The sequence below is a fragment of the Mobula birostris genome, chromosome 23 (assembly GCF_030028105.1).
Source record: "Mobula birostris isolate sMobBir1 chromosome 23, sMobBir1.hap1, whole genome shotgun sequence".
Lineage (NCBI taxonomy): Eukaryota > Metazoa > Chordata > Chondrichthyes > Myliobatiformes > Myliobatidae > Mobula > Mobula birostris.
The window spans coordinates 30,614,373-30,640,438 of record NC_092392.1 but is presented as its reverse complement, the minus strand read 5'-3'; the positions used below and the strand labels follow the sequence as shown (position 1 = coordinate 30,640,438).

At 43.2% G+C, this 26,066-nt stretch overlaps 1 protein-coding gene across 3 annotated transcripts in view; it reads right to left on the bottom strand.

The window, feature by feature from the left end:
* Positions 1-20,225, bottom strand: part of sephs1 (selenophosphate synthetase 1) — a 74,129-nt gene extending 53,904 nt beyond the window's left edge. Inside the window, exons 1-2 of one of the 3 annotated variants that reach the window (XM_072241262.1) lie at positions 20,183-20,225; positions 19,659-20,003 (exon numbers count right to left, since the gene is read on the bottom strand). In XM_072241262.1, coding sequence (XP_072097363.1) covers positions 19,659-19,851 — 193 coding nt within the window. In that variant the 5' untranslated portion in view covers positions 19,852-20,003; positions 20,183-20,225. Of the gene's footprint in view, positions 1-4,352; positions 4,409-19,658 lie in introns of all 3 variants that reach the window. The other 2 variants (XM_072241263.1, XM_072241261.1) reach the window with 2 other exon arrangements.
* Between the last annotated feature and the right edge of the window lie 5,841 nt (positions 20,226-26,066).

Here is a 26,066-nt window from a genome sequence, read left to right as displayed (position 1 = left end):
GGTGTGTAAAAAAGGCCTGAAGGATCATGGGGGACCTGAGCCATCCCAACCACAAACTGTTCCAGCTGCTACCATCTAGGAAACAGTACTGCAGCATTAAAGCCAGGCTCCGGGACATCTTCTTCCACCAGGCCATCAGACTGATTAATGTGCTGATACAATTGTATTTCTAAGCTATATTGACTGTTCTGTTGTACATACTATTTATTACAAATTACTATAAATTACACATTTATATGGAGATACAAGATAAAGATTTTTACTTATGTATGTCAGCTACTACTATGTCGACTCAGGCCTAGGGGGCCGGCGTCGGGCCCCAATGACGGACTCTCCACTTCTCCCTCATCAGTGTGTTCAGTTCATCTGTATTAGCCGCTCCGCTATCTTCTAGGAGCGTGTTGACCATAGTCTTGGGAGGGCGCCCAGGGTTCATCCTCCCGTGCTTGGGCTCCCATATGATGACTAGGCTGGCAGGTAGCTCAGGGTGGCGCAGACATCCCTGCTAGTTGCAGTCTTCTCACCTCAATTTTAGTAGTGAGCATCAGTAGGTTGTTATAGAGCTCGACGTTCGTCATGTGCTGTTGCCAATTCACGTCAAGAGCCATCCGGAGCATTCGTGTATAGCAACCTTCTAGAGATGTTCGCATCGTCTTGGTGAGAGTCCACATCTCGCATCCGTACATGAGAATGGATTCTATGACTGCTATGAAAATCGTCTTTTTAAGCCCTCTGGTCAGGTTCAACTTCCAGATTTCCTTCATGTCGTTCATAGCCCTCCACGCCAGCGCCTTCCGTATCTTTATGTCCTTCTTCGAACTCATCATTCTTGACCCGAGGTACTTGTAGTCAAAGACTTTCTTAATGGTATCATTCTCAACAGTCTTGAGAGTACCTTCGTTGCAGTTAAACGCCATGTACTCTGTCTTTTTAGCGTTTAGGTGAAGTCCAACTTTATTGCATTCAATTTCCACTTTTGTCAGTAGCTGCTGTGCTTCCTCCATCTGGTCAGAGAGCAGGACTATGTCATCTGCAAAATCGAGATCTTTGAGCGTAAGTGGTCTGACCCTTTTAGTTCACCCTGGTTTTGTGGTAAAACCAAGCTTGCCACGATCTTTGGTAGCTTGAACGCAGAGCGTAATCAAGGACGATTATAAAGATGTAGGGTGTCAGAGTGTCTCCTTGCAGCACACCAGCTAGGAGCTCGTATGTATGTATGTGAAGGATGTAAGAAATAAAGTCAATTTAATTCAATGGTTGTCTTGTATGTAATATTGCTGATTCTATTTGTTTCTTTCTACTTACTGTGAATGCCTGCAAGAAACTGAATCGCAGGGTAGTACATGGTGACATATAGGTACTTTCATAGTAAATTTACTTTGAACGTTATGAATCAGTGGGTGGTTGGAATCTAGAAAACACTGCCCGAGGCAGTGAAGTCAAAGCCTCATACCATGGTTTAGTATTTAGATGAGCACCTAAATAGACAAGGCAGGGAAAGCTAGCAAACAGGATTGGTGTATGCAACTACTTAATAGTTGGCATGAACTTGTCAGACTGAAGAGCCCATCCCTGGTGCTCTACAACTATATTCCATAAATGTAAAACACCCGGCCATTACAATAGCAAAAAAAATTCCAATCTAAGATTATTTTTAAATTAACTGACACAAGAGGCGTTCAAGGATCAAGAATTTGGGTAGATCTGAGCAACATGCTCAGAACTTCCTTCAAGCAGATCAAACACTATGTCATACAAACACATGTACAATGCAAATCAAATAAACACAGCAACACAAAATGTTGGAGGAGCTCAGCAGGTCAGGCATTATCTATGGAAATGACCAAATAGTTATTTTGGGCTGAGATCCTCCTTCAGGACTGACCTGGCTGCTTTCATCACTTCACATCCATTTTAAGGACTTGGCTTTCTCACTTTATTTCGTTTCTTCCAAGCTAAGTTTTTGTTGCAGTGGGAAACGGGTTTTACCAGGCTCAATAATGAACTCATTGGATACAACTACAGGATGCAAATATGAGATAACACTATCTTAATACCTAAAAGGTATCTGATAGTGGCATTGAATCTGTTTATTCAGCCTCTTAAAACCCTTTTTGCACAGCGACAAATATTTTGCTTCTTCCAAGCTAAGTGAGTAAGTCAAGTGCATAAAATGTTCCCATTGAAGATGCAGTGGAATACTTTGGAGTCCAGAGAACAACTGAAACATTTTCCCAGAGGAACAAATGAAGTATGCATCTACATAGCACCTCTTACCTTGGCAACATGTACCATGTAACTTCACAGGAATGTTAGCAATAAATTTGACATAACAGATGAACAGCTACCAAGATAAATGTAAAAACTTTGTCGAAGGAATAGATTTTTAAGGACCATCTCTAAGAAGGAAAAACAGAGGGAGACACAAGGAGGGTGGGGGGGGGGTCATAGTTACGAAAACAGAATGATGAACATGGAGGCAGAAGAATTTGAGATTCAAGTGTAAAAATTTCAGGGGGTTGGGGCAGGGAAGAAGAATTACAATAAAGAGCAGCTTGCCATGAATGAATTTGTAAACCGGGTTGAGAATTGTTAAACCCGAGGTGGATAGTGCAAGTCAGTGAGGGGTAAGTGATGAATGAACAGGACTTTATGCAGGTCACAACATAGGTAGCAGAGATCTGGAAAAACTACAAAGTTTACCCTACACAGTTAACCCAGAACTAGTGAAGGTATGGATGAGGTTTTCAGATGCACATGACCTGATGCATAGAACTGCAAAACATTAAGGCACAAAACAGATTTTTAATCATTCAAACAAATATACATTTTTCCTGTGTATGCTCATTCTTATTTAATATATCAGTATTTGAGTGGCATTGTAAATATGCTGTTTGATTAAGAATATAATTCATTATGATTATAGGTAAAATTACATGAATTCCATACATCATGACGATACCATGTGCTCGCCTCGATAAAGTTAAAAACAAAGTTAGACCCGCAAATCTCGGCTCCTTGCTGTTCTTCCAATTAGTTTAATATTTTGGAGAAACAATGGTGATGACAAGGTATTTTTAAAATGGACCCGAGACAACTACCTACCCGTGGAAGCGCAGCAAGATGTTCCAGTAAAATAAAACAGTGCAGCATATGTTCTTCAGAATAGTTTTTTTTTAAAAAGCAGAAAACAGAAAAAAACTACAGATTTATAAACAGTAAGTATCTGGTTTAAAAAAAAATAAATTTTAAAAAAGCAGAAGTGGACCTTCCAAGATCAAGATGCACATCCCAGACAAAAGAGAAAGCACAGGATAAACAAAGAGAAAGAAGCCACAACTAGGAGAGAAGCAAGGATTAATATAGATCCAGAGAGAAAAGCCAAGAAAATGAGGAGAGGTATCCAGAACTGTCAGTCTCAGAGTTAATTCCCACAACCACCATGGAGAAGGCTATAAAACCCGAGATAGTTTCAGCCTCACAGGTCTCACCTGCCAAGCAAAGTGGCACCCATTTGTCAGGAAAGAAGTTATTCCACAAGAGTAAGAAGCCTTCCACCAACGATTAAAATTTTCAGCCTGAATGGGACTATTTAAAAATGTAGTATGCTGTGAAAGTCTATCTAGTAGTTGTACTTCGTATAGTTGAGATGCATTCTGTACTGAAATTAATAGATAAGCAGGGAGGAATGTTGTGTTATTTAGTATTTCAGTAATATTTGAGTAATATTGTATATATTGTCTGATTAAGTGTTCTTTGATTATATATGTAAATCTACATGAGTTGCATATGTCTTGATGCTACCAATTGAGAAGGGTGCGCCTCGCTTAAAGGATGAAGTTAGAGTTGCATCTCTCAGCTCCTTGTTTTTCTTCCAATTAGTTTAATGTTTTGGAGTTACAAAATGTAACACTCATGTTTTGCTTTAAAAAGAGATGACATCAAGAAAACAAAATTTTAAAATTTGGGCTAAAACCAACTGCAAGAAATAAGCATCTTTTCCTCTGTTTCTGTCCATTTGTGAAGGGATGAACTTTTATTTATTAGTGGAGCTGCTCTAGAACAATATCTGTACAGGCATTAAAAAAAAAATAAAAGTGAATGGAGACAGTGTGGCCAAGAACACAAGATACAGTTTGACAATGAGAAGGCGGCAAAATTATGACTAAAAGGAAGAAATGAGAAAAGGAAGCTGAGGGAAGCATCAAAAGGCTACTCATTTAAAGTAATCAAATAGGTTATTTGACCTTGTTCTGGTCAAATTTATTAGTTCTGTAGTTTTTGCAGGCATTTTTGAAGTCATACTATCAAAGATGATAAAATCCAGACCAAATATCTTGGCATTTACTCACCTTGCAGAACCAGCTGTGCTCAGTCCAAACATACATCGATTGGCAGCCATTAATTTCTGGGGATTACAAGTGCTGGAATCAAAAGCAAATAACGATTCCATGCCATAAATTCCTCTTAATTTGGGGGAAGTTCAAATAACAATTCTAATTTAACGTGAAAATTATTAAAAGTGTATAAGCAAATTGAAAGATTATATTCTAGGCATTATATTAAAAACAAAAAGAAAAATCAAGTCATGATCTGAAGAGGCTCTTGAGACATGAATTTAAACTTAAAAGTCTACTTTATGTCTGCTGTAATTGTAGTGTTTGGAATTCAACACAAGTTAAATTCTTTTTAAGAGGGTGCATGGAACTTCCCAATCTGGTGGATAATTACCACATGTTTAACCTCATTTTTACTTAAAACTACTTTTTTAAAAAAATAATCAATGGAATTAAGGTTAAACATATCTCTAAATTCTGGTTTCCAGAACAGACAAACTTAAATGGTGCATGGGTAAATGTTCAGATTGAATTTTGTTCATTCTGTTAAAAGTAACTATCACAAGCATGGGTAATTAAGCATGCTGGATAACAATTCTATTTTAAGTGTAACAAGTGCCAAATAATAAACAACTTTATTTGACCCAGTAAAAATATAAAGGGGATGGCATAGCCTGCAAGTTGCTTAAATTGAGACAGACCAAACAATTGTGACAACTTGACTGGTTTGTCATTATTCAATATTCTTTCATTTTTGTTTCTTTAATTCATTCACAGGATGTTGGCGCTGCTGGATAGGGACCACATTTACTATCCTATTTGCCCCTGAACTCAGCCTTACTAAAACAACTCCACAGCAGTTAGTAGCCAACTACTTGGATGTGAATCTGGAGTCGCATGTAGGCCAGATTTCCTTCAAGGATGCAAACAGCCCCTTTCTGTGATCATGACAACCTGACAGCTTTATGGTTATCATTACCGATAAACAGCTTTTTTATCTATTGGTCATTACTCAAACCCAAAATTGCAAGTTCCTGTGGTAATGATTAAACCATGTCCAGATCATGCATCCAGTCCCCTAGGTACTAGTGTAGTGACTTAATTACTAAGTCACTTTGAAGATGATCTCTGGGTCTGGGCTCTAGCTGAAAAGTTCTATTCATTCATTCATTCATTTATTTATTTATTTATAAAAGTTCTATTGCCAAGAAAATGGATGCCGATATTTTCATTCTGTGTTATGAGTCACCAAGTCCCAATAGTACCCAAGCCAGGCCACATGATAATAGCTTGATCAATAAATTAGTACAGTACTTGGGGAGCAATATGCCAGAGATCCTGTTTTATTATGATTAATTTAGTGAGATACAACGAGGAGGAACCTGTCACTAACCCCCCCCCCCCCCCCCGTCTTCCCTACATTTCCAGTTTCTGGAGGAATAGGATCCTGATAAAATACCAGATTAATAACATTCATAAACCCATAAGGAAACTCAAGTACCAGCTTATGCAGGTCAACGACAACCTGGGACCAGGTCATCTGGCATTCACAGAATTCCCTGTGAATACGGAGCAGCATATAATCGGCCAAACAGGACACACAGTGAAAACCCACATGAAGGAGCACAGATGTATCTGTTTAGGTTACCCAAAGAAATCCACGGTAGCGGAACATTGCATTCACAATCGCCACAGGATTGACTTCGACGGCACTAAACTACTGTGCTGTGCCAATGGCTTTTGGTACTGCCTGGTAAAGAAAGCCATTGAAACAAAACTGGAAGAAAATAATTTTAACAAAGATGAAGGTCTCATTCTAAACAAGATCTGGAATTCAATTTTAAACAAGGCAGGAGAGCAGAAATCTGATTGGATGAGGACTAACTAATCAGGAGGGATGGACCAAAGGGGTATAAATACCACCAGACTAGACATGCCCAAGCATAATCCCTGATGAAGATGGCAGAGTCTTTCATCGAAACGTCGGCTGTAATCAATACCCACACCTGGCTGAAAGCCCGAGCAGAGTTTATTCGTAATACTCAGAGCATTTAAAAGTCAGTGTTAGAGAAAATACTAAATATCAAGCTAACTTGAGGATGAGAAAAGGTGGCCAATAATCAAGTGGTGGGGGAAAACAAAATTTGAGGTACAGTTGCTCAGGAAAGTAAACAAAACCCCCAAAAAATTTACTATGTATTCTGCATCCTCCTCTCCATAATCCAGGGACCAGCAATTTTATTCCTTTGCTTTTGTCACAGCATGCATAGCTTTCTGATCTGTCCCTTAGAATTTCCCATCCCCCACCCTCTCCCAAATGCACGAATAATGCACCAAATAATATGCTAAACTTTTGTTTAGGAATAACATTGATCCTGACTCTCAGCCATCAGAAGATTTAATCGGCAATAAAGGGAATAAAGGCACAGACAATTTTCTACACGGAGCAAATTCAAAGATCAAAGGTGCAAAGGGACTTGGGAGTCCTTCTGGAAGTTTCTCCAAAGGTTAACTTGCAGGTTGAATCAGTGGAGAGGAAGGCAAATGCAATGTCAGCAGATATTTCGAGAGGACTAGAAAATAGAAGGGTGCAATGCTGAGGCTTTATAAGGCATTGTTCAGACCACATTTGGAACACCGAGAGCAGCTTTTGGCCCCTTATCTAAAAAAAAGATGGACTACCATTGAATAGGGTATGCAAGGGCTAACGTATGAGGAGCATTTGATGGCTCTGGACCCTAATTCACTAGAGTTTAGCTGACTAGGGTGAGATCTCATTTAAACCTATCAAACATTCAAAGGCCTAGATAGAGTGGATGTGGAGAGGATGTTTCCTATAATGGAATATCTAGGACCAGAGGACACAGCCTCAGAATAGAGTGACATCCATTTACAACAGAAATGAAGAGAAATTTCTTAAGCCAGAGTGTGGTGAATCTGTAGAATTCATTGCCACACACAGCTTGGAGGCCAAATCATTGAGTATACTTAAAGGGGAGGTTGATAGGTTATCAGTTAGTCAGGGCGTTAAAGGTTACAGGGAGGAGAAGGTAGGAGATTGGGGTCGAGATGTTTAATAAATCAGAAATGATGGAATGGAAGAACAGACTCAACAGGTTGAATGGCCTAATTCTGCTCCTATGTCTTATTAATTTAATCAATGCTCAATATTCAGCTCAAATTCTTGAAGTGATGAAATTAAATTTACTTCTGATGACTGGAGACTGCTACTGGAATACATATTAAACTTCACCTCTGAACATGAAAGAACGAAATAACAGACAAAATGCTGGAAGAACTCAGCAGATGAGGCAGCATCCGTGGAATTCCAGCATCTGCAGAACATGTTAAAGAAAGCCCACTTGCAGATGCAAAAAGGAAAAGCTTTCAGAGCACATTTTGTGCCAATTTATGAAATTATCCTTTGTGCTGTAATTTTACATGTTTGATTAGATTTTTTAAATATAAAACTACAAAACAAGGGAACAAGATGTTTAGGTAAATTACAGGGTGCATTTCAAAAGCCAACTATAGGCTTTGGCATTCAATTTCATGCAAATATAAAATAGCAGCTATAACATGCTGTTACCTTTTCACTCCCTTTCAAATATCATTTTAAAAACAATGAATAAAATGCGATTAATTTGCATAATTAACTAAAAACAAAGCGTCATAGAAGACATGAGTACACATAAATTATCTACATATAGCAGCACTGCAACAGGTATAGATGTTAATCCTTCCCCAAGAAAAGCGTTCGATATTTTTTTCCACTTGTATTTATTCACAAGGATAAAGAACCAAAAAATATTTGTCTGTCAATCTGCTTACAAGGAACATTGTAATTTGCTGCACAACATAAATATTGTATCGTGCATTAAACATTATAGAAACTGGTTAATTAGCATGAATAAACTTTACAATTTGTTTCATTTATTGAGATATAGTGCAGAGTAGGCCCTTCCAGCTCTTCAAGTCATACCACCCAGCAATCCCCCAATTTAACCTTAGCCTAATCGCAGGACAATTTACAATGACCAATTAACCTACCAAAGAGTAGGTCTTTGGACTGCAAGAGGAAACCAGAGTACCCAGAGGAAACCCATGCGGTCACGGGAAAAAGTACAAATTCCTTAAAAGAAGCGGTAAGAAATAAACCCAGGTCAGTGGTACTACAAAGTGCTTGGCTAACCACCAGGCCACTGTGCCACCCAGTGGTGGGTAATCCCAGGAAAGACAAGTAGTTAATTAGTCCAGCTGCGTTTACATTTTGGCAGCAATCTAAGGCTGAAAAATCTACAATTATAGCTAGAAATAAAAGTTCAAACAATGCTCAAGAATTACCCCACAGACCAGCACCAACAAAACCCAATTTGATCTTTGAAATAACTTCATCCAGAAACTAGTCACTTTGCAAACTTGAATGATGAGGCTACTGTAATAACCAAAGCATGTTTAAATGATGCAGATGCAAGGTTATTTGACACCCTTAAAAAAACAAGGAATCTCACCAACTGAAACAAAAACAAAAGTACTCATGGATGAATACTTGCAAGAATGGGAAAATAGGAATGGCAAACAATGTTTTGAAATTAATTACCTCATCTCTACACAGTTTTTCTCCACACAGCAAAGCTCACTGCAAGCATTTCAATATCATAAATGCAAGAACTCCATTCCCCTGAGATTAACAATGTAAAATTATTTAAACCAGAATCAGCATGCTATCTACAGCAGTAATAACTCAATGAAGTAACAGGACATCAACATTGCCCCTTATACACATTATAGACTCAGTGGCCAATATTAGGTACAGGAATGCAACCTGGTCTAGCCTTGGGCTGCTGTAGCCCATCCACTTCAAGGTTTGACATGTTGTGCATTCAGAGGTACTCATCTGCACACCACTATTGTAACATGTAGTTATTTGAGTTACTGACACCTTCCTGTCAGCTTGAACCATTCTCCTCTGACATCTCTCATTAACAAGGCATTTTTGCCCACAGAAGTACTGCTCACTGGATGCTTTTTGATTGTCACACCATTCTCTGTACACTTTAGGGACTGTTGTGTGTGAAAGTCCTGGATCAGCAGTTTGAAATACTCAAACCTCCCAGTCTGGCACCAATCATTTCACAGTCAAAAATTACTTAGATCACATTTCTTCGCCATTCTGATGTTTAGTCTGAACAACAACTGAACCCCCTGACCATGTCTGAATGCTTTTATGCATTAAGCTGCTGCTACGTGATTGGCTGATTAAATATTTGCATAAACAAGCAGGTATAGACAATAAAGAGGCCATTGAGTGTATATTTATAACAGGATCTGGTGCAAACTGTGACATAGACAAGTAAGATGAAACTAAGGCTATGTCCACACTAGACCAGGTAAATCCGTAACCGAAGCTTTTTCTCTTCGTTTTGACCCTCCGTCCACATTGAAACAATGTTTTCCTCCCCCAAAAAAGGAGATTTTCTAGAATGCCCTCCAGAGTGTTTAAATCTGAAAACGCCGGTTGGGTATTGTAGTGTGTACGGGGTAACCAGAGGTTTTAAAAAGCCTGTTGTCCCTTTCATCGGTGAAGAGACTATGGCTGTAGGAAATATTTCCAGGGTGACCCCTCTGTGGGAGTGGGGAAGATGTTGGTGGGGCCACCCCGGGGTCCGTGTGTCTGTATGTGTAGCTATTGTAGTGGCTATGAGGCTGGTATTGTGGCGGTGAAAAGTACCGGGGGGGGGGGGGGGGGGTAGCCATCCATCATATTCCTCATCATTGCAAATCCATCTGCACAAAAGAGTTAGTCAGTTTTTCAATGTTTGTTGTCAGCTGGGTCATACTGTATGTGAACTCCCTGTCGGTTGCCTCCATACACTCCAGTATTTGATTTTTTAGTTTTAAGTCCTCCTGCGCGAGAGCCAACAGCTGTCCATCGTTTGGCAATTTCCTTTTAAGTTTTTCTAGTCTGTAACTGGACAAATGCACACCAAGTATACCGTTTCCTTTTCGCTTGTTTCGTGTAGATGTGTCCTGCGCATGCCCAATAGGAGGAGATTAGCCCAAATACCCGTTTTAATGTGGACAAAGGTATTTTCAAAAATGCCTGGTGTGGACGCCTATCATTTTTACGCAAAACTGGCGTTTTCAAAATTATCCTGTCTAGTGTGGATGTAGTCTCAGGCAGTCAATGAAGACAGGTAGCCATCAAGAAGTAGTCAAGGCATGAATGAGGGTTTCAAATGCAAATGAGGTATGACATGGACAGAGTCCAAACACTCATCCTAATGATGGCAAAAATACATGATTGATAGCCCATCTTGGGGTCAAATATTATACTATGGTTGCAAATAATTTGATTCAACCAATAACTGCCACGAAGAGAGATTGAGACATTGCCTATGAAAAGGAACTGGATAGAACCAGAGTCCACAATAGTGATGGCACTGACCCAGCACCTGGTATCACACATGTAGCGCTAGAATTTGGAGATGCTGTAAGATTATCAACCTATAAAATATAAATGAAAAATCTCACAGATGTTACACAACAGATATAGTGATGGAAATACAAAGATAGGCAAAACACATGACAAAAAGAGCTCAATGCTATTAACCTAAAAAGTTCACACTTCACAGATCCAGTCTATGCTGCTAAGTATTTGCAGCTTTTTTTAAAATTTAGAGATGGCGTCAGGTTCAAGAGATACTGTGGTAGGTCAGTATTGGTGTTGGCATGACCGTGGAAACCAAGACTGTTTGTCGACAATGATACTGGGGGCAGCAGGTAGGTGATGAGAAATTAGGGCCAAACCTGAATCCTTGGGGGAATCCAGAGATAACAGACAAGGAAAAAAAACTTTACTTACTACTGTAATTATTGCCAGAAAATGGTAAGTAGTAAGCTGCTGTAAAGGGTTTGGAGGAAGTTGAAGTAGATAAATATTACAAAGGATGTAAAGAAAGTAAGGATAAATTTGTTCACCTCATTTATAACTTTATAACTGTGAACCATGGTGGCTTTTTCAGAAAGCAATGCGTTTGACTGGAACTTTTTCTCCACAGATTGTGCCTACCTCCAGAATTTTAGGTTATTTATTTTGGATTTTTAGAATCTACAACCTGAAGGAATTCAATGGGTCAAGCCGATCTGCTGGGGGGCGGGGGTGGTGAGGAACAGTTGATGTTTTGGGTTGAGATCCTGCATCAGTCTCCAACATCTACAATTGTGTTACTGAAGGCGGTCACCATTTACAGCATCTACAGGAGACACTGTTTGAAGAAGGCAACACCCAAAGATCCCCAACATCCTGTGACTGACTAGGCCGTATCCACTTTTAGGAGGATTTTTCCATTCAAAGGCATTGGTGTTTCTATAACACATCACGATGCAACCATACTGACCACCACACATCTATAGAAGTCTGTCAAAGCATTAGATTTCATGCCAAACCCTCACAAACTTAAGAGGTAGAAGTGCTGTTGGCTTTTTTCACAAAGCAATTTACATACTGGACCCAGGATAGATCCTCTGAATTAACACCGAGGAATATAAAGCTACTGACCTGCTCCACCTCTGACACCCTGATGAGAACTGGCCCACGGACCTCTGGTTTCCTCCTCCTTAAGTCAACAATCAGCTCCTTGGCCTTGCTGGCATTGAGTGAGAGATTGTTGTTATAGCACCATTCAGCCAGATTTTTAACCTCCCTCCTTTATGCTGACTCGTCACTACCTTTGATTTGGCCTATTACTGTGGTGTTCTCAGCAACTTAAACATAGCATTGGATCTGTACTAAGCCACTCAGTCACAAGTATAAAGCGAGTAGAGCAGAGGGCTAAGGACACAGCTTTGTGCTGATGGAGATTGCGGAGATGTTGTTGCCAATCTGAACAAACTGGCATAATCCTAATCACAATTTCAGTACAACACAATGACTATTTTACATTACACTCGACTTTTATTTAACAAAAGCTTTTATTTAGCCTCAAGGTTATTATTTCACTGCTCAATGAGAATGTGGTGCATTTATAACTGAATTCTATATAATAGCAATCTGCCACATCCTTTAATACATCCAGCTAACAAGAAATTCAAATTTAATTCTAGCATTATATCACTATATGGGAATTTTCTAAACTCCATTTACAATTTTCAGCTAGTAAGTTCCCAGTTTCATCATTGAATGACCTGGTTCTGCACCATTGTCCCAAACTCTACAAGCAGTGGAAAACATCTAACTATTGTTAGTACTGCTTATAACATTGCAGGTGCTTTGTACAATAGTCACTTCTACTTCTGCCCTGGATGAACCACGAGCTCCACAATCTGCTGAGGATCAGTTCAGAGGCATTCAAGTCTGGTGACTGAGAAAGTTACAAAAAGGTCTCTGGAAAGCCAACCCAAAGGCAAAGTGGCAATTCCATACTGAACTTAAATCAATGAAAGATGGCCACAGTTGTGGCAGTGCTTTGCTTCCAGATGAGCTCAATGTCTTCTGGACACCCACATCCTCCGATGATCCTATGATTTCAGTCTCTGAGGCCAATGTGCAAGCAACCTTCAGGAGGGTGAATCCCTGAGAAGTACCCAGCCCAGACAGGGTACCTGCCCAAGTACTAAAGACCTGTGCCGATCAACTGGCTAGGGTGTTCACTGAGATCTTTAACCTATTGTTTCAGCAGTGAGCAGTACCCACCTGGTTCAAGCAGGCTTCAATTACACCAGTGCCCAATAAGAATGCGATGACTTGTCTCAATGACTATTACCCAGTAGCACTAACATCCAGTGATGAAGTGTTTTGAAAGGTTGCTGACGAAACGTAACAACTCTTGCCTGAGAAGTGACTTAGATCCGCTTCAATTTGCTTACCAGAGCAACAGGTCCACAGCACTTGCCATCTCATTGGCTCTTTGCTCAACCCCGGAGCATCTGGACATCAAAGGTGGATACAATAGGATGCTCTTCATTGGCTACAGATCAGCATTCAATACCAATATCCCCTAAAAACTAGTCCATAAACTCCCACGGTTTTGGCTTCAATAGCTCCTTGTGCAATTGGATCTTCAACTCCCTCACTTGCAGACCCTAGTCAGTTCACATTGGCACCATCTCCACAATCTGCACCAGCACAGGTGCACAAGCTGTGTGCTTAGCCCTCTGCTCTACTCCCTTTACACTTATGTTTGTGTGGCTAAGCACAGCTCCAAAGCCACATTCAAATTTGCTGACAACACCAGTGTCATAGGCCAAATCAAAGCTGTGATGAATCAGCATACAGGAGGGAGATTAAAAATCTGGCTGAGTGGTGCCATAAAAACAACTTCTTACTCAATGTTAGCAAGACAAAGTCACTGATTATTGACTTCAGGAGAAGGAAACCAGAGATCCATGAGCCAATTCTCATCAAAGGATCAGCGACTTCAAATTCCTCAGTGTTATCATTTCCAAGGACCTGATCTAGGCCAAGCACGCAAGTGCAATTATAAGGCGGCAAAGCAGCACCTCTGCTTCTTTAGGCGTTTACAGAGATTCAGCACGACATCTGAAATGGCCCAGTCTACCATGGGTAAAGCACCCCCAATGAATAATCACACCTATATGAAATGCAACAAGAAAGCAGAATCCATCATCAGGAACCCCAACACCCATGCTCTCTTCTCACCGCCGCCATCAGAAAGGTACAGGAGCCCAAGGACTCTCAACACCAGGTTCAGTTACTGCCCCTCAACCATCAGGATCTTGATCCAAAGGGCTTGCTTTCAAGGACTCTTCATCTCATGTTCTCGATATTTATCAGTTTTTTTTTGTATTTGAAGTTCGTCTTTTACACTCTGTTGAATGCCCAACTTGGGCAGATTTTCACTGATTTTCTTATTATTAGTATTCTATTATTGAGTATGCCCATAAGAAAATGAATTTCAGTTGTATATGGTGAAATACATGTACTTTGAAATACTAGTAACAAATTTAATATCTTGTCTTTGTGGACCTACCTACAGCCTTTAAAACTATCACCCAATTGTGGCGGACAACCATGGACTGAAATGCTTCAGCGACAAAATTCACACCTATGCTGAGAGCAGCCTGCATTACCTCACTTCTACCTCTTCTAACCACTTGCTCCATTGATCCAAATTATTAGTCTGTCAACCAGAGCAGTGCTGCTATAAGGTAAGCTTCCTGCAACTAAAAGAAAATCAGACGACTGTAACCAGGTTCTTCATTCCACTCCTTAATATCTCAACACTCAGTCAGGCAGTTTACAACCTTCGTCTCACACCTGCTCCTAAACAAGCTTTGAACTAAACATTGGTACATTTCCATTGGTATTTTTACCTTCATAGGATGGGTTGAGTTAGCCAAAGTTAACTCAAACGTGCTGAGTACTTGCAGATTTAACTATTCCAGACATTTCAGGCTGCCTCTTCTATCACTCCACATGGACATCACTTGAATTCTGATGCAGAATTTTGATTCACACCATTGATAATTCCACTCCACCACCTCACCTCCCAAACCTAATACTTGATCCGCTGACTTCCTCCAGCAGGTTGTTTGATGCTCCAGATTCCAGTATCTGCAGACTTGTTCTTGTGCCTTTCATTACTTAACAGTTGACTAACAATGTCCTTACTCACACTGCCTGATTTATCCATTTCTTTATGATTGCTGATTCCAGTTAAGAAATCCTCATTCTTAAAAATTCATCCTCGCTAACAGGGGTTCCAAACCTGGAGTCCACAGACCCCTTGCTTAATTATATTGGTCCATGGTATTATAAAAAATGTTGGGAACCCCCTGCAATACTGTTGCTTCTTATCTCTAATTCATGCAACTGCCCAAGGACTCTTCATTCCTCCTAGTCCAGTGCTTGTTACTTCAATCACTTTGCATGAAAAATGGACTTCGTCCTGATTCTGTTTTATTTCTTGTAAAAATTAAGTATAAGTTATGTTTTTTTTCTCTTGTGAATGCTGCTTTATAAAGCTATGTAAAGGCAACGTAACTTCGGTTAGGAAAGAGGAGTTAGAATGCACAGTAATTATGGGAAAGATTGAAGGGAAGAAGGCAAGTGGAAGGCAAAGACAAATGATGGAGACAGCAGCCAGAGAACTGAAAGTGAATACCAATGAATTGATCCACTTGACCCGAAACAGCAGTATGGGGGCCATGGCAGTCAAAGCTCAAACTGGGCATGGCACCTGATGATGATAATGCTAAGTATCTGTGATGCTTCACTGCACCTGTGCATACACAAGAATGTGCTAATGCCAAATTTTAGTTATACCACCAATGCTGGCATTGCCTTCAACTAAATCCCTAACTTTTGGCATTTTCTTCCTAAACCTCCTCACCATTCTACACCTCTTAGATTCAAGTTTTTAATTTGTAAACATATTAACAATGCGAAGTGTACATGTAAATAAGTCTGCCAGATTCAACAGGCTGAATGGCATCAGTCTTTTTGATTAATTTTGTACCTGCCCCAACACAATGATCTATATAAATGGACTCCCCCACCACCCTCTGAGGGAGGCCCTCCATTAGTCAGGGTCGACCATGGATGTTGCATCCCAGCTGTCTACATGATACACAAGCCACAGGGCAGTACAATATGGAGAGCAAGCTGCTGCCCATGTTCAGACTGCCCCTCTCCACGCAGCTGATGAATCCAAGGGAATGGCAGCAACCAGTACAGATTGGCACCAGCAGTGTTGCCAATGAGTGGTGAATTCAATGTAGACCGTCTTAGGGACTGCAACTTCGGATTCATCTTCTGAAGCCTTCGCCATGAATGGGTATAGCTGCAAGGCAGCGGAGATTTGAGATCAGAGTTGTCCTACAAGATGATCTGCCACCCATGGCTGACAAACCCCATCTGCCCGAAGCAACTTGTTTTAAGGCTCCAGTAATCCACTTCTACCCCTTCTCTAGAAACCATCCCACCAGGTTTAGTAGATGAGCCATGTGAAGGCCAGAAACTGGACTTGATTGCCAGAGAACTATCTGGAAGCATTTAATAGATAGTGGGAACACACATAAAAGTTGCAGGTGAACGCAGCAGGCCAGGCAGCATCTCTAGGAAGAGGTGCAGTCAACGTTTCAGGCCGAGACCCTTCATCAGGACTAACTGAAGGAAGAGTGAGTAAGGGATTTGAAAGTTGGAGGGGGAGGGGGAGGGGGAGATCCAAAATGATAGGAGAAGACAGGAGGGGGAGGGATGGAGCCAAGAGCTGGACAGGTGATAGGCAAAAGGGATAAGAGAGGATCATGGGACAGGAGGTCCGGGAAGAAAGACTGGGGGGGGGGGGGGACCCAGAGGATGGGCAAGGGGTATATTCAGAGGGACAGAGGGAGAAAAAGGAGAGTGAGAGAAAGAATGTGTATAAAAATAAGTAACAGATGGGGTACGAGGGCCCCCATCCTCTGGGTACCCCCCTCCTTGTCTTTCTTCCCGGACCTCCTGTCCCATGATCCTCTCTTATCCCTTTTGCCTATCACCTGTCCAGCTCTTGGCTCCAATCCCTCCCCCTCCTGTCTTCTCCTATCATTTTGGATCTCCCCCTCCAACTTTCAAATCCCTTACTCACTCTTCCTTCAGTTAGTCCTGACGAAGGGTCTCGGCCTGAAACGTCGACTGCACCTCTTCCTAGAGAGGCTGCCTAGCCTGCTGCGTTCACCAGCAACTTTTATGTGTGTTGCTTGAATTTCCAGCATCTGCAGAATTCCTGTTGTTTGCGTTTAAATAGATAGTGGGAGTTTATCCCCACTACCACCTCCATCTATGACAACCTTAAGGAACTCCCGCCACCCTACATCTCTTTCAATCGTCAATAGTTCCTACTTTTCAATGAGTCTTGGTTTATGAAGCTTCTTTGTTTAATAAAATACACAAAATAAAAGGCATTGAATTACGTGGACTCTCAACCTTTCAAACTACCTCATTACGATCCTGCACCTTTTTGTCCACATGCACTTCCTCTGCAACTGCAACTCTCGATTCTACACTGTTATTGTTTCCCTTGTACTACCTCAATGCACCGTTATAATAAATTGATCAGCATGCAAGACAACTCGTCACTGGATCTTGGCACATGTGACAATAATAAACTAAGTTATCAACTTAACATCTACAAGTCTAGTTTGTCATCTGATCTCTGAATTAACATATATATGGGGGGGAAGAAGGGGGGGCAGCAGAATCAAGATAAAGCAGGGGTCTCCAACCTTTTTTTACCCCGCGGACCGGTTTAATATTAACAATATTCTAGCAGACCGGCCGACCCAGGGGGGTCGGGTTGCCAATGGACAAGAGCAGCAGTCAAATACGTTGTTTACACCCAGGGAAAGACTACAATGACCATGAAGCCTTGCACGGACACTAGTGCGCATGTGTGAGGTGCTGATTTTTCTTTCCCCTGCAAATCGTTTTTGGCAATTTTGTTTGGGTGGGGGGTGGGGGGAGGTGATGTTAATCACCACCAGAATATAGGTGATAAGTGGCTAATACACCCAATTTCGTTTCTAAAAGGGTTTATCTAATGAATTTAATATTAAACACACAGCACATATTTTCCTCGCATGACTATAGTGATTAGTCAATTATCAGGGGAGGACAGGGGAGCTTGAAGTAAGTGTTGAACGAACTTCCAGTAGAAGTGGCAGAAGCAGGTTCAATATTATCATTTAAAGTTAAATTGGACAGCTATATGGACAGGAAAGGAATGGAGAGTTATGGGCTGAGTGCAGGTCGGTGGGACTAGGTGAGAGTAGTGTTTGGCACGGACTAGAAGGGCCGAGATGGCCTGTTTCCGTGCTGTAATTGTTATATGGTTATATAAGTCAATAGCATCATAACATTTTAAGTAACGTTTGGATATTAAACACACGGCACATAATTTCCCCGTATGAACATACAAAATCATTGCAACGCACCAATATCGCTGAATCAGTGGGAGCTCTGGGCTTGTTTCCCTGCAACAAGACGGTCCTATCGAGGGGTGACAGGAGACGTCGATATTCGAAGGGGGTTCCTTATGTCCAGTCTATTCCACAATTTAGTTTTCATTGCATTCATTGCAGAAAACTCCGTTTCGCAGAAAAATGTTGGAAATGGAAGCAACTTTTTCAGTGCTTTCATGGCTATCTCGGGATATTTAGCCCTGACTTTGATCCAGAATGCCGGCAGAGATGTTATGTCAAACATACTTTTCAGCCCACTGTCATTTGCAAGCTTGAGAAGTTGATCTCCTTCCCGCGCTGATAAGAATGATGCGTGCGTAATGGTTCAACAGTGGCCGTGACAGGGAATGAGGAAAGGTGCAGCTGATTCATATCGCCAAATCATATCGTTTCCTCGCGGCCCGGTAGCGCATGCTTTGCGGCCCGGTGGTTGGGGACCGCTGAGATAAAGGATCAGTCCTACATCTATTTACAAGCAGTTATATTATATTGTGTGTATTAGTAATTGTATATTAATATAATTATGAATGAATGCTATACAATTATAACAAAGTTCAAATTGCAAAGCAAATATAAATATATATATATAAAATCACCACTTACAACCCTGAGATTCATTTTCCTGTGGGCATACTCAGCAAATCTACAGAACAAGATGAAAGATGAACCAGGGTGAAGACAACAAACTATTCTATTATATATAATGGAACCATGAATACATAGGGCTGTATTGCTATGAATCTGAATAAACACAGATAGGCCATATCCAAAGATGCCCATCCAGTTCCATTTGCCTGCATTTACGGCATAACTCCGCAACTACAATTTGTATAGAATCTGTTATGTACATAGAGCAAAGCCCCAAAACTGACTTAAAAAGACAGTGATGTACAAACAAACCGAGATATAATTTTTATATTATTCCAAACAGATTCTGAAGTTATTAACGATTTTTGTTACTTTTTTAAAAAATTACATCTTCAAGCTATCAATCTGGAATCTTGAGTGAAATAAAGTCTAAAATGTATTCGCAAAGCGGGACGCAATTAGAGGCAACACAGCGCAGAAATGCAGAATGTAATGGAATGCTTCAGGACTGCAATAGCATTGGAGGTATTGAAATACCACAGGGGTTCGGTCTCTTTAATTGAAGCGGGCGGACTCAAGAGTTTACACTAGTATTTGGGAGGGGAGGAGAGAGCGCCAGCCACACGGCGAGGTCAAGTACAAGGAACACGCACACAATAAAATGCAAGAAAGGGCGAATGCAGCACCAGCGGTACGAAGTCGAGGGATAGGGATGGGGACGGGGATGGGGATGGGGATGGGGGGAAGAAGGGGGGCCCGATGCACACTCACCCAGCCGGGGCATGACGGCGCCGAGGAACTGCTCGTCGTCCTGGTAGTGGTTGTCGTGCAGGGCCTCCAGCAGCTTGTGCAGGACATCCTGCGGCACTTTGCAGCCAGTTCCCCTCAGCTCGGCGAAGCGGCTCAGCCGAAAGTGCTTGTCCAACTCGTAGCTCTCAGGGTTGAACGTCTCCCTCACCGACATGGTCCGGGCCGGCGCGCTTCGTGTGTCTTTTTTTTTGTGTGTGTGTGTTTTTTTTCTCTCTCGCGAGCGTTGGCGCGTTGACAGGCGGATTAAAAATGTTATATACACTTTAAAATAAAAACCCTCCGGTCCGGTGCTCCGCTCCGCCGAACCTGTGTGGCGAGGTACACATCGGGTAAAGGTTAGAAGCAGCGCTGAAGCTCGCCGCTTTTTTTTAAACTGCAGCCAGTGGAATTTTTTTCCTTATTTCGCTCTCTCTCCTTTCCCTCTCGCTTTAAAAAGGTCGCCGTTTAAAATTATTAACCCTCGATGGTGCCGCTCGGCTCCTTACCTTCGATCCGAGCGCGCCTCGGCACCCAGCAGAACACCCACAAATCCCCGCGCTCGAGAGGTTGGGGAGGGGGAGGAGGTGGTGTAGGAGCGGGAGCGCGCGCGCCAGTCCTGCGCACGCGCGTTGAGCGGCTCTCGGCGGGGAGCCGGGTTCTTCCGACTGCGCCTGCGCAATATTTTTCTTTTTTTTTCCGTGGTACCGGGTGGGGAGAAGGGAAAAGTAATTACCCATTGCTTATTCCTGCAAAGGGGAGTTGAAAAGTGGACGGAATTCCTCTATAGTTTCCCCCGGAGCCGGGAGGGTCGGCGGGTTACGCATGCGCCCTCTCGCGGGGAGGCCGGCTGCCGTCTCTCGGGCGGGCGTGCGTCGTCCGAGCGCGAAGCCGGCAGCCGTCCCACCTCCCCTTCGCCAAAGAGCTGGCGCGCTAACGGACTGAGCGATCCGTGGCGCTTCTCGTCCGTTCGCACGGCGATTCATACGGCGCTTGCGGGCAAGATAAGCGCAGGCCCGCCAACTCTCTCTCCTGATGCTGAGCAAAAGAAGAAAAAACAGAAATCCATTTTTTTTGTAACACGACACAGCATATTTCTGGGACATTCCTTGTGCGAGGGAGTCAAGTTCCTGGTTTATTGGTGAAAGGGCCCGGGGCGCGGCTTCTTTAAAGGCTGCCAAATGGCGCCTTTTATTGCGCCCGCGCCTTTAAGAGGCCGCGGCCAAAAAAATTAGAAACATTTAAAGGGATCTGGCGGCAGGCCGCCGAGTGGGGGAGCTCGCCGGCTGCAGGTGTTTACTCTCGGCTGATTCTGAAGTCTCCCCATCCCCAACCTCCTTCTCTATTCCCTCCCACCCTCCCTTGTCCCCTCACGTCCCCTTACGACCCCTTCCTCCTCACCCACCCAGTCCCCTCTGTCCTTCCCTATTCCCTCACGTCCCCTTCCTCCTCACCCACCCAGTCCCCTCTCTCCTTCCCTATTCCCTCACGACCCCTTCCTCCTCACCCACCCAGTCCCCTCTGTCCTTCCCTATTCCCTCACGTCCCCTTCCTCCTCACCCACCCAGTCCCCTCTCTCCTTCCCTATTCCCTCACGACCCCTTCCTCCTCACCCACCCAGTCCCCTCTGTCCTTCCCTATTCCCTCACGTCCCCTTCCTCCTCACCCACCCAGTCCCCTCTCTCCTTCCCTATTCCCTCACGACCCCTTCCTCCTCACCCACCCAGTCCCCTCTCTCCTTCCCTATTCCCTCACGACCCCTTCCTCCTCACCCACCCAGTCCCCTCTGTCCTTCCCTATTCCCTCACGTCCCCTTCCTCCTCACCCACCCAGTCCCCTCTCTCCTTCCCTATTCCCTCACGACCCCTTCCTCCTCACCCACCCAGTCCCCTCTGTCCTTCCCTATTCCCTCACGTCCCCTTCCTCCTCACCCACCCAGTCCCCTCTCTCCTTCCCTATTCCCTCACGACCCCTTCCTCCTCACCCACCCAGTCCCCTCTGTCCTTCCCTATTCCCTCACGTCCCCTTCCTCCTCACCCACCCAGTCCCCTCTCTCCTTCCCTATTCTCTCCCGCCCTCCCTTGTCCCCTTACGACCCCTTCCTCCTCATCCACCCAGTCCCCTCTGTCCTTCCCTATTCCCTCACGTCCCCTTCCTCCTCACCCACCCAGTCCCCTCTCTCCTTCCCTATTCCCTCACGACCCCTTCCTCCTCACCCACCCAGTCCCCTCTGTCCTTCCCTATTCCCTCACGTCCCCTTCCTCCTCACCCACCCAGTCCCCTCTCTCCTTCCCTATTCTCTCCCGCCCTCCCTTGTCCCCTTACGACCCCTTCCTCCTCATCCACCCAGTCCCCTCTGTCCTTCCCTATTCCCTCATGTCCCGTTCCTCCTCACCTACCCATTCCCACCCCACCCCGTCCCCTCTCCTTCCCTATTCCCTCCCGCGCTGCCTTGTCCTCTCACGTCCCCTTCCTCCTCTCCCTCTCCTCCCCTCTTTCCTTCCCCATTTCCTCCTGCCCTCCCCATCTCCTCTCTTTCCTCCCTCCCCTTTCTACACTTGGTCCCTCAAGCATCCCCATCATCTCTCTCACTCCTCCCTCTTTTGAGGGAAAAAATCAAAAGACTCGTTCGTGGGCTATTCCCAGTAATGCTTGTTGAGCCAGTCAACTGTTGGAACAGTCAACGCTGATCTCCCTGGAATTTGTTGGTCTTCCATAATATGGGAATGCTACCAACTAGAACATTCCAAGATGCAGGAGCACCTGCTAACAGGTGTGCAGAAGCTTGGCACAGCCAATGCAAAGGCTTCATGGGGAAGGAATACAGCCTGGCGAAAGCTTTGAGATCTTGACACGTGGCTCTGTGTAACAACCAACCTGCTTGAGGAACTCAGTGGACTGAGCAGCATCTGTGACCTGGAAAAATGTTGAAACCCTGCACTGGAATCAAGAATAGAGAAAGAAGATAGCTGTATTGTCCAAATGACAACACTCTAAATACTTAGATTGGCAACACCATGAATGTAAAGAAAACGGTGCATTATTTTATATTTGTATATAATAAAGCTTATTTTGAAGTAAAAATTCTAGAATTGAATACAGTAATAATAAAGTTGCTGCTGCTGGAACTCTGAAAGGAAAACAAAATGCTGATAGCACTCTGCAGGTAAGGAGTGTTTGTGAAGAGAGTAGTAGAGTTTCAGGTTGCTGACTTTGAATATGCTAGGTTGTTTCCTTTGCAAAAGAGGAAGCCAAGGAGAGATGTAACTGGAAGATCTTTACTGCGGGGAAATAGAGTATAAGGTGGGGAAGTTCTGATGCAGCTTCACAGGACATATCTGAAACAGAATCAAATCAGGTTCAATATCACTGGCATATGGGGTGAGATTAGTTGTTATGTGACAGCAGTACATTGCAATAAGACCATAAGATATAAGAGCAGAATTTGGCAATTCAGCCCATGGAGTCTGCTCTGCCATTTCATCATGGCTGATCCATTTCCCTCTCAGCCCTAATCTCCTGCCTTTTCCCCATAACTGTTCATGCCCTGACTAATCAACCTTTGCCTTAAATATAGCCAAAGACTTGGCCTCCACAGCCACCTGTGGCAACAAATTCTACAGATTCATCATTGTCAGGCTACAGAATATGTGATTAAAAAGCTATAAATTACAAAAGGAATAGATACATAGTTAAATAAGCAGTGCAAAAAGAGCAAAACAAATCCGGAGTATTGTATGCAGTTTAGGCCTCCATGTTTTAAAAAAAAGGATAACCTTTGGTAAAATTCCAATAATATGGCATCCAGTTATTTGGAAAGCCTGATATTCATCAGTCTAGCAAATGAACTGGAGTTCTAAAGGCCAGGTTGGGTGTGTGGCCAGAGATGGGGGTTAGACTGTGGGCTGGGCTTGGATTGTGGCTTTAGTGGCTGGCCAGAACCAGGGAGGGGTCTGGAACATCAGTCAACAGTGGGGCATGTACACAGCAGGTTTTTGATTGTCCTTCGGTCTTCAAACTTTGACGTTGATCTCAGAACTCAATGGTCACAGAACGCTAGGCCTCGACCTCTAGACCTGCCAGTGATGGGACCCCGGACACACCGGGGGTCTCCAGCCTTGTTCCTCCTGCCCACACTGAACTCCAGTTCTGGAAGCCACCACAATTTGCTGCCCTTGGTAGGGTGGGGTGGGGTGCCCTTGTCAATGCTGGTTTGCCAGCTGAGTATCGGACAATGGATATTCTATGTCCATGTCGCTGGCTTTCGGATATCAGGATTGAATCAGTTTTCTACTTGTATCGCTGTGCAACCTCTGACACATCAGATTTCGTTCATTTTACCCTATTCATCCCTGCTCCAGATGTGACCATGCCATGCTCTTTCAGCGAGAGCTACCAACTACTGTGTCATTTAATCTCTACTGATTATGGAGTTTTATTACAAATTTTCCCTTTTATTCTCTGTGCTCTATTGCCTGCCTCCCACCTTAACAACGACTCAAAACTTACTTTATTGCCAACTTCAGCTCTGATTCGAGTTCAGTACCATGAAACAACAGCCATGCCTCAAGGGTCTCGGCCCAATACGTCGACTGTTTACTCTTTCCCATAGATGCTGCCTGGCCTGCTGAGTTCCTCCAGCATTTTGTGTGTGTTGCTTTGGATTTGCAGCATCTGCAGATTTTCTCTTGACCATGAAACATTGGCCTTGTTTTTCACTGTATGAACACTTTGTGACCTCCTGAGTGATGGTTGTCTACCGCGTCCAACAAAGACAGGAGACCTGTGTGGGAGAGTTTTTAAAGTGGAAAAGCTGTTGCACGGGGGCAGTTCTCTCTGGACCCTGGAAGTCTGGGTCCAGTGGTACGAACAAGTGTCACAAACTGGGGTCTTCCTTGGTTGCAGTGGATGACCATGACATCTTCTGTGCCTTGGCATGTCTTCACTCTCCATAGAGTACCACCTTCCTATGTGTTGGACCTCACCTGCCCAGTCCACCAGAGCTAGCTTCGCACGTTAGGACAGGTGGGTCCCTGTCTCGCTGGGGTAGGCCGCCGGCTACCCTCACCTGGTTTAGCCCACCTGTGAAAGCGGTGTACCGGGGTGTGGCTGCTGTCACACGCAAACAGCTACTTGGAGCCACAGCTCAGAGCTGAGTGTCCAGTGGGGACCAAAGGTGAGTGTACTGCCCTGGAATGAGCATGACAAGCCCCTCCCTGGGCACCTCATACACCCTGGCCTACTGAGTACTTACAGTATTTTATGTTTTCCTCATTTCAAAGATTCCTGGCCAACAAGAACACTCTCAAAAAGAATTCTAATCGAGAGAGGTCTCGTTTGGGTAAGAATTCTAATTAGAACCCACTTTCTGGATCATTTTCAGGAACCTCTTCTGGAGCTTCCCCAATGTCAGCAGATCCTTTCTTAGATATGGGGTCTAAATCTGCTCACAATACTCCAAATATGGTCTGAACAATGCCTTACAGAGCCTCAACATTATATCCTTGCTTTCATATTTCTAGTCCTCTTGAAATGAATGCTAACATTGCATTTGCCTTTCTTACTACTAGGATTCCCAAATCCCTTTGCAACTCCGATTTCTGAATCCGTTCACCATTTAGAAAATAGTCTACGCCTTTAACCTTTCTACCAAAGTGTATGACCATACATTTCCCTACACTGTACTCCATATACCAACTTCATCGCCCAATCTCTCCTGCAGATTCCCTGCTTCCTCAACACTACCTGCATGCCCCTCCAGTTATCTTTGACATATCCATAATCTTGGCCACAATCCCTTCATCCAGATCATTGACATATAAAGTGAAATGTAGTGGATCCAACACCAGACCCCTGATAAACATCGCAAGTTACTGGCAGCCAACCAGAAAAGCACCTATTATCCCCCTCTTTGCCTTCTGTAGCCTTAAACACCAGAGAATCTGTGGTGAAAGAAAGAGTGTTCTGCCTTCCTCCCCTTTCCTTTCCAGTCCTGAAGAAGGGTCGCAGCCCAAAACATTGATTATTCCTCTCCATCGGTGTTGTAGAATGAACCGAAAATTACAAACCTGCTGTTTTTAAAGTGTTCAATGATAGAGTGTTCATAACACTAAAAATTTTGACAGTAATCAGAGAAAAATTAAAAATACTGTATATATAATCTGCAAAAATCAGAACCTGATGTGTTAACTTTGATTCTCTCTCCACAACTGCTGAGTATTTATAGCACTTTTCTTCTGTTTTTATTTCATCTGTATTAGGATAAGAGTTGATTATTTATTGTTGCATACAGTATATGATGGTACAGTGAAAAGTTTGTCCAGCAGTCTGTTCATACAGATCAATTCATTACACATTGCATGGAGGTAAATCAAGGTATAACAACAACAGAAT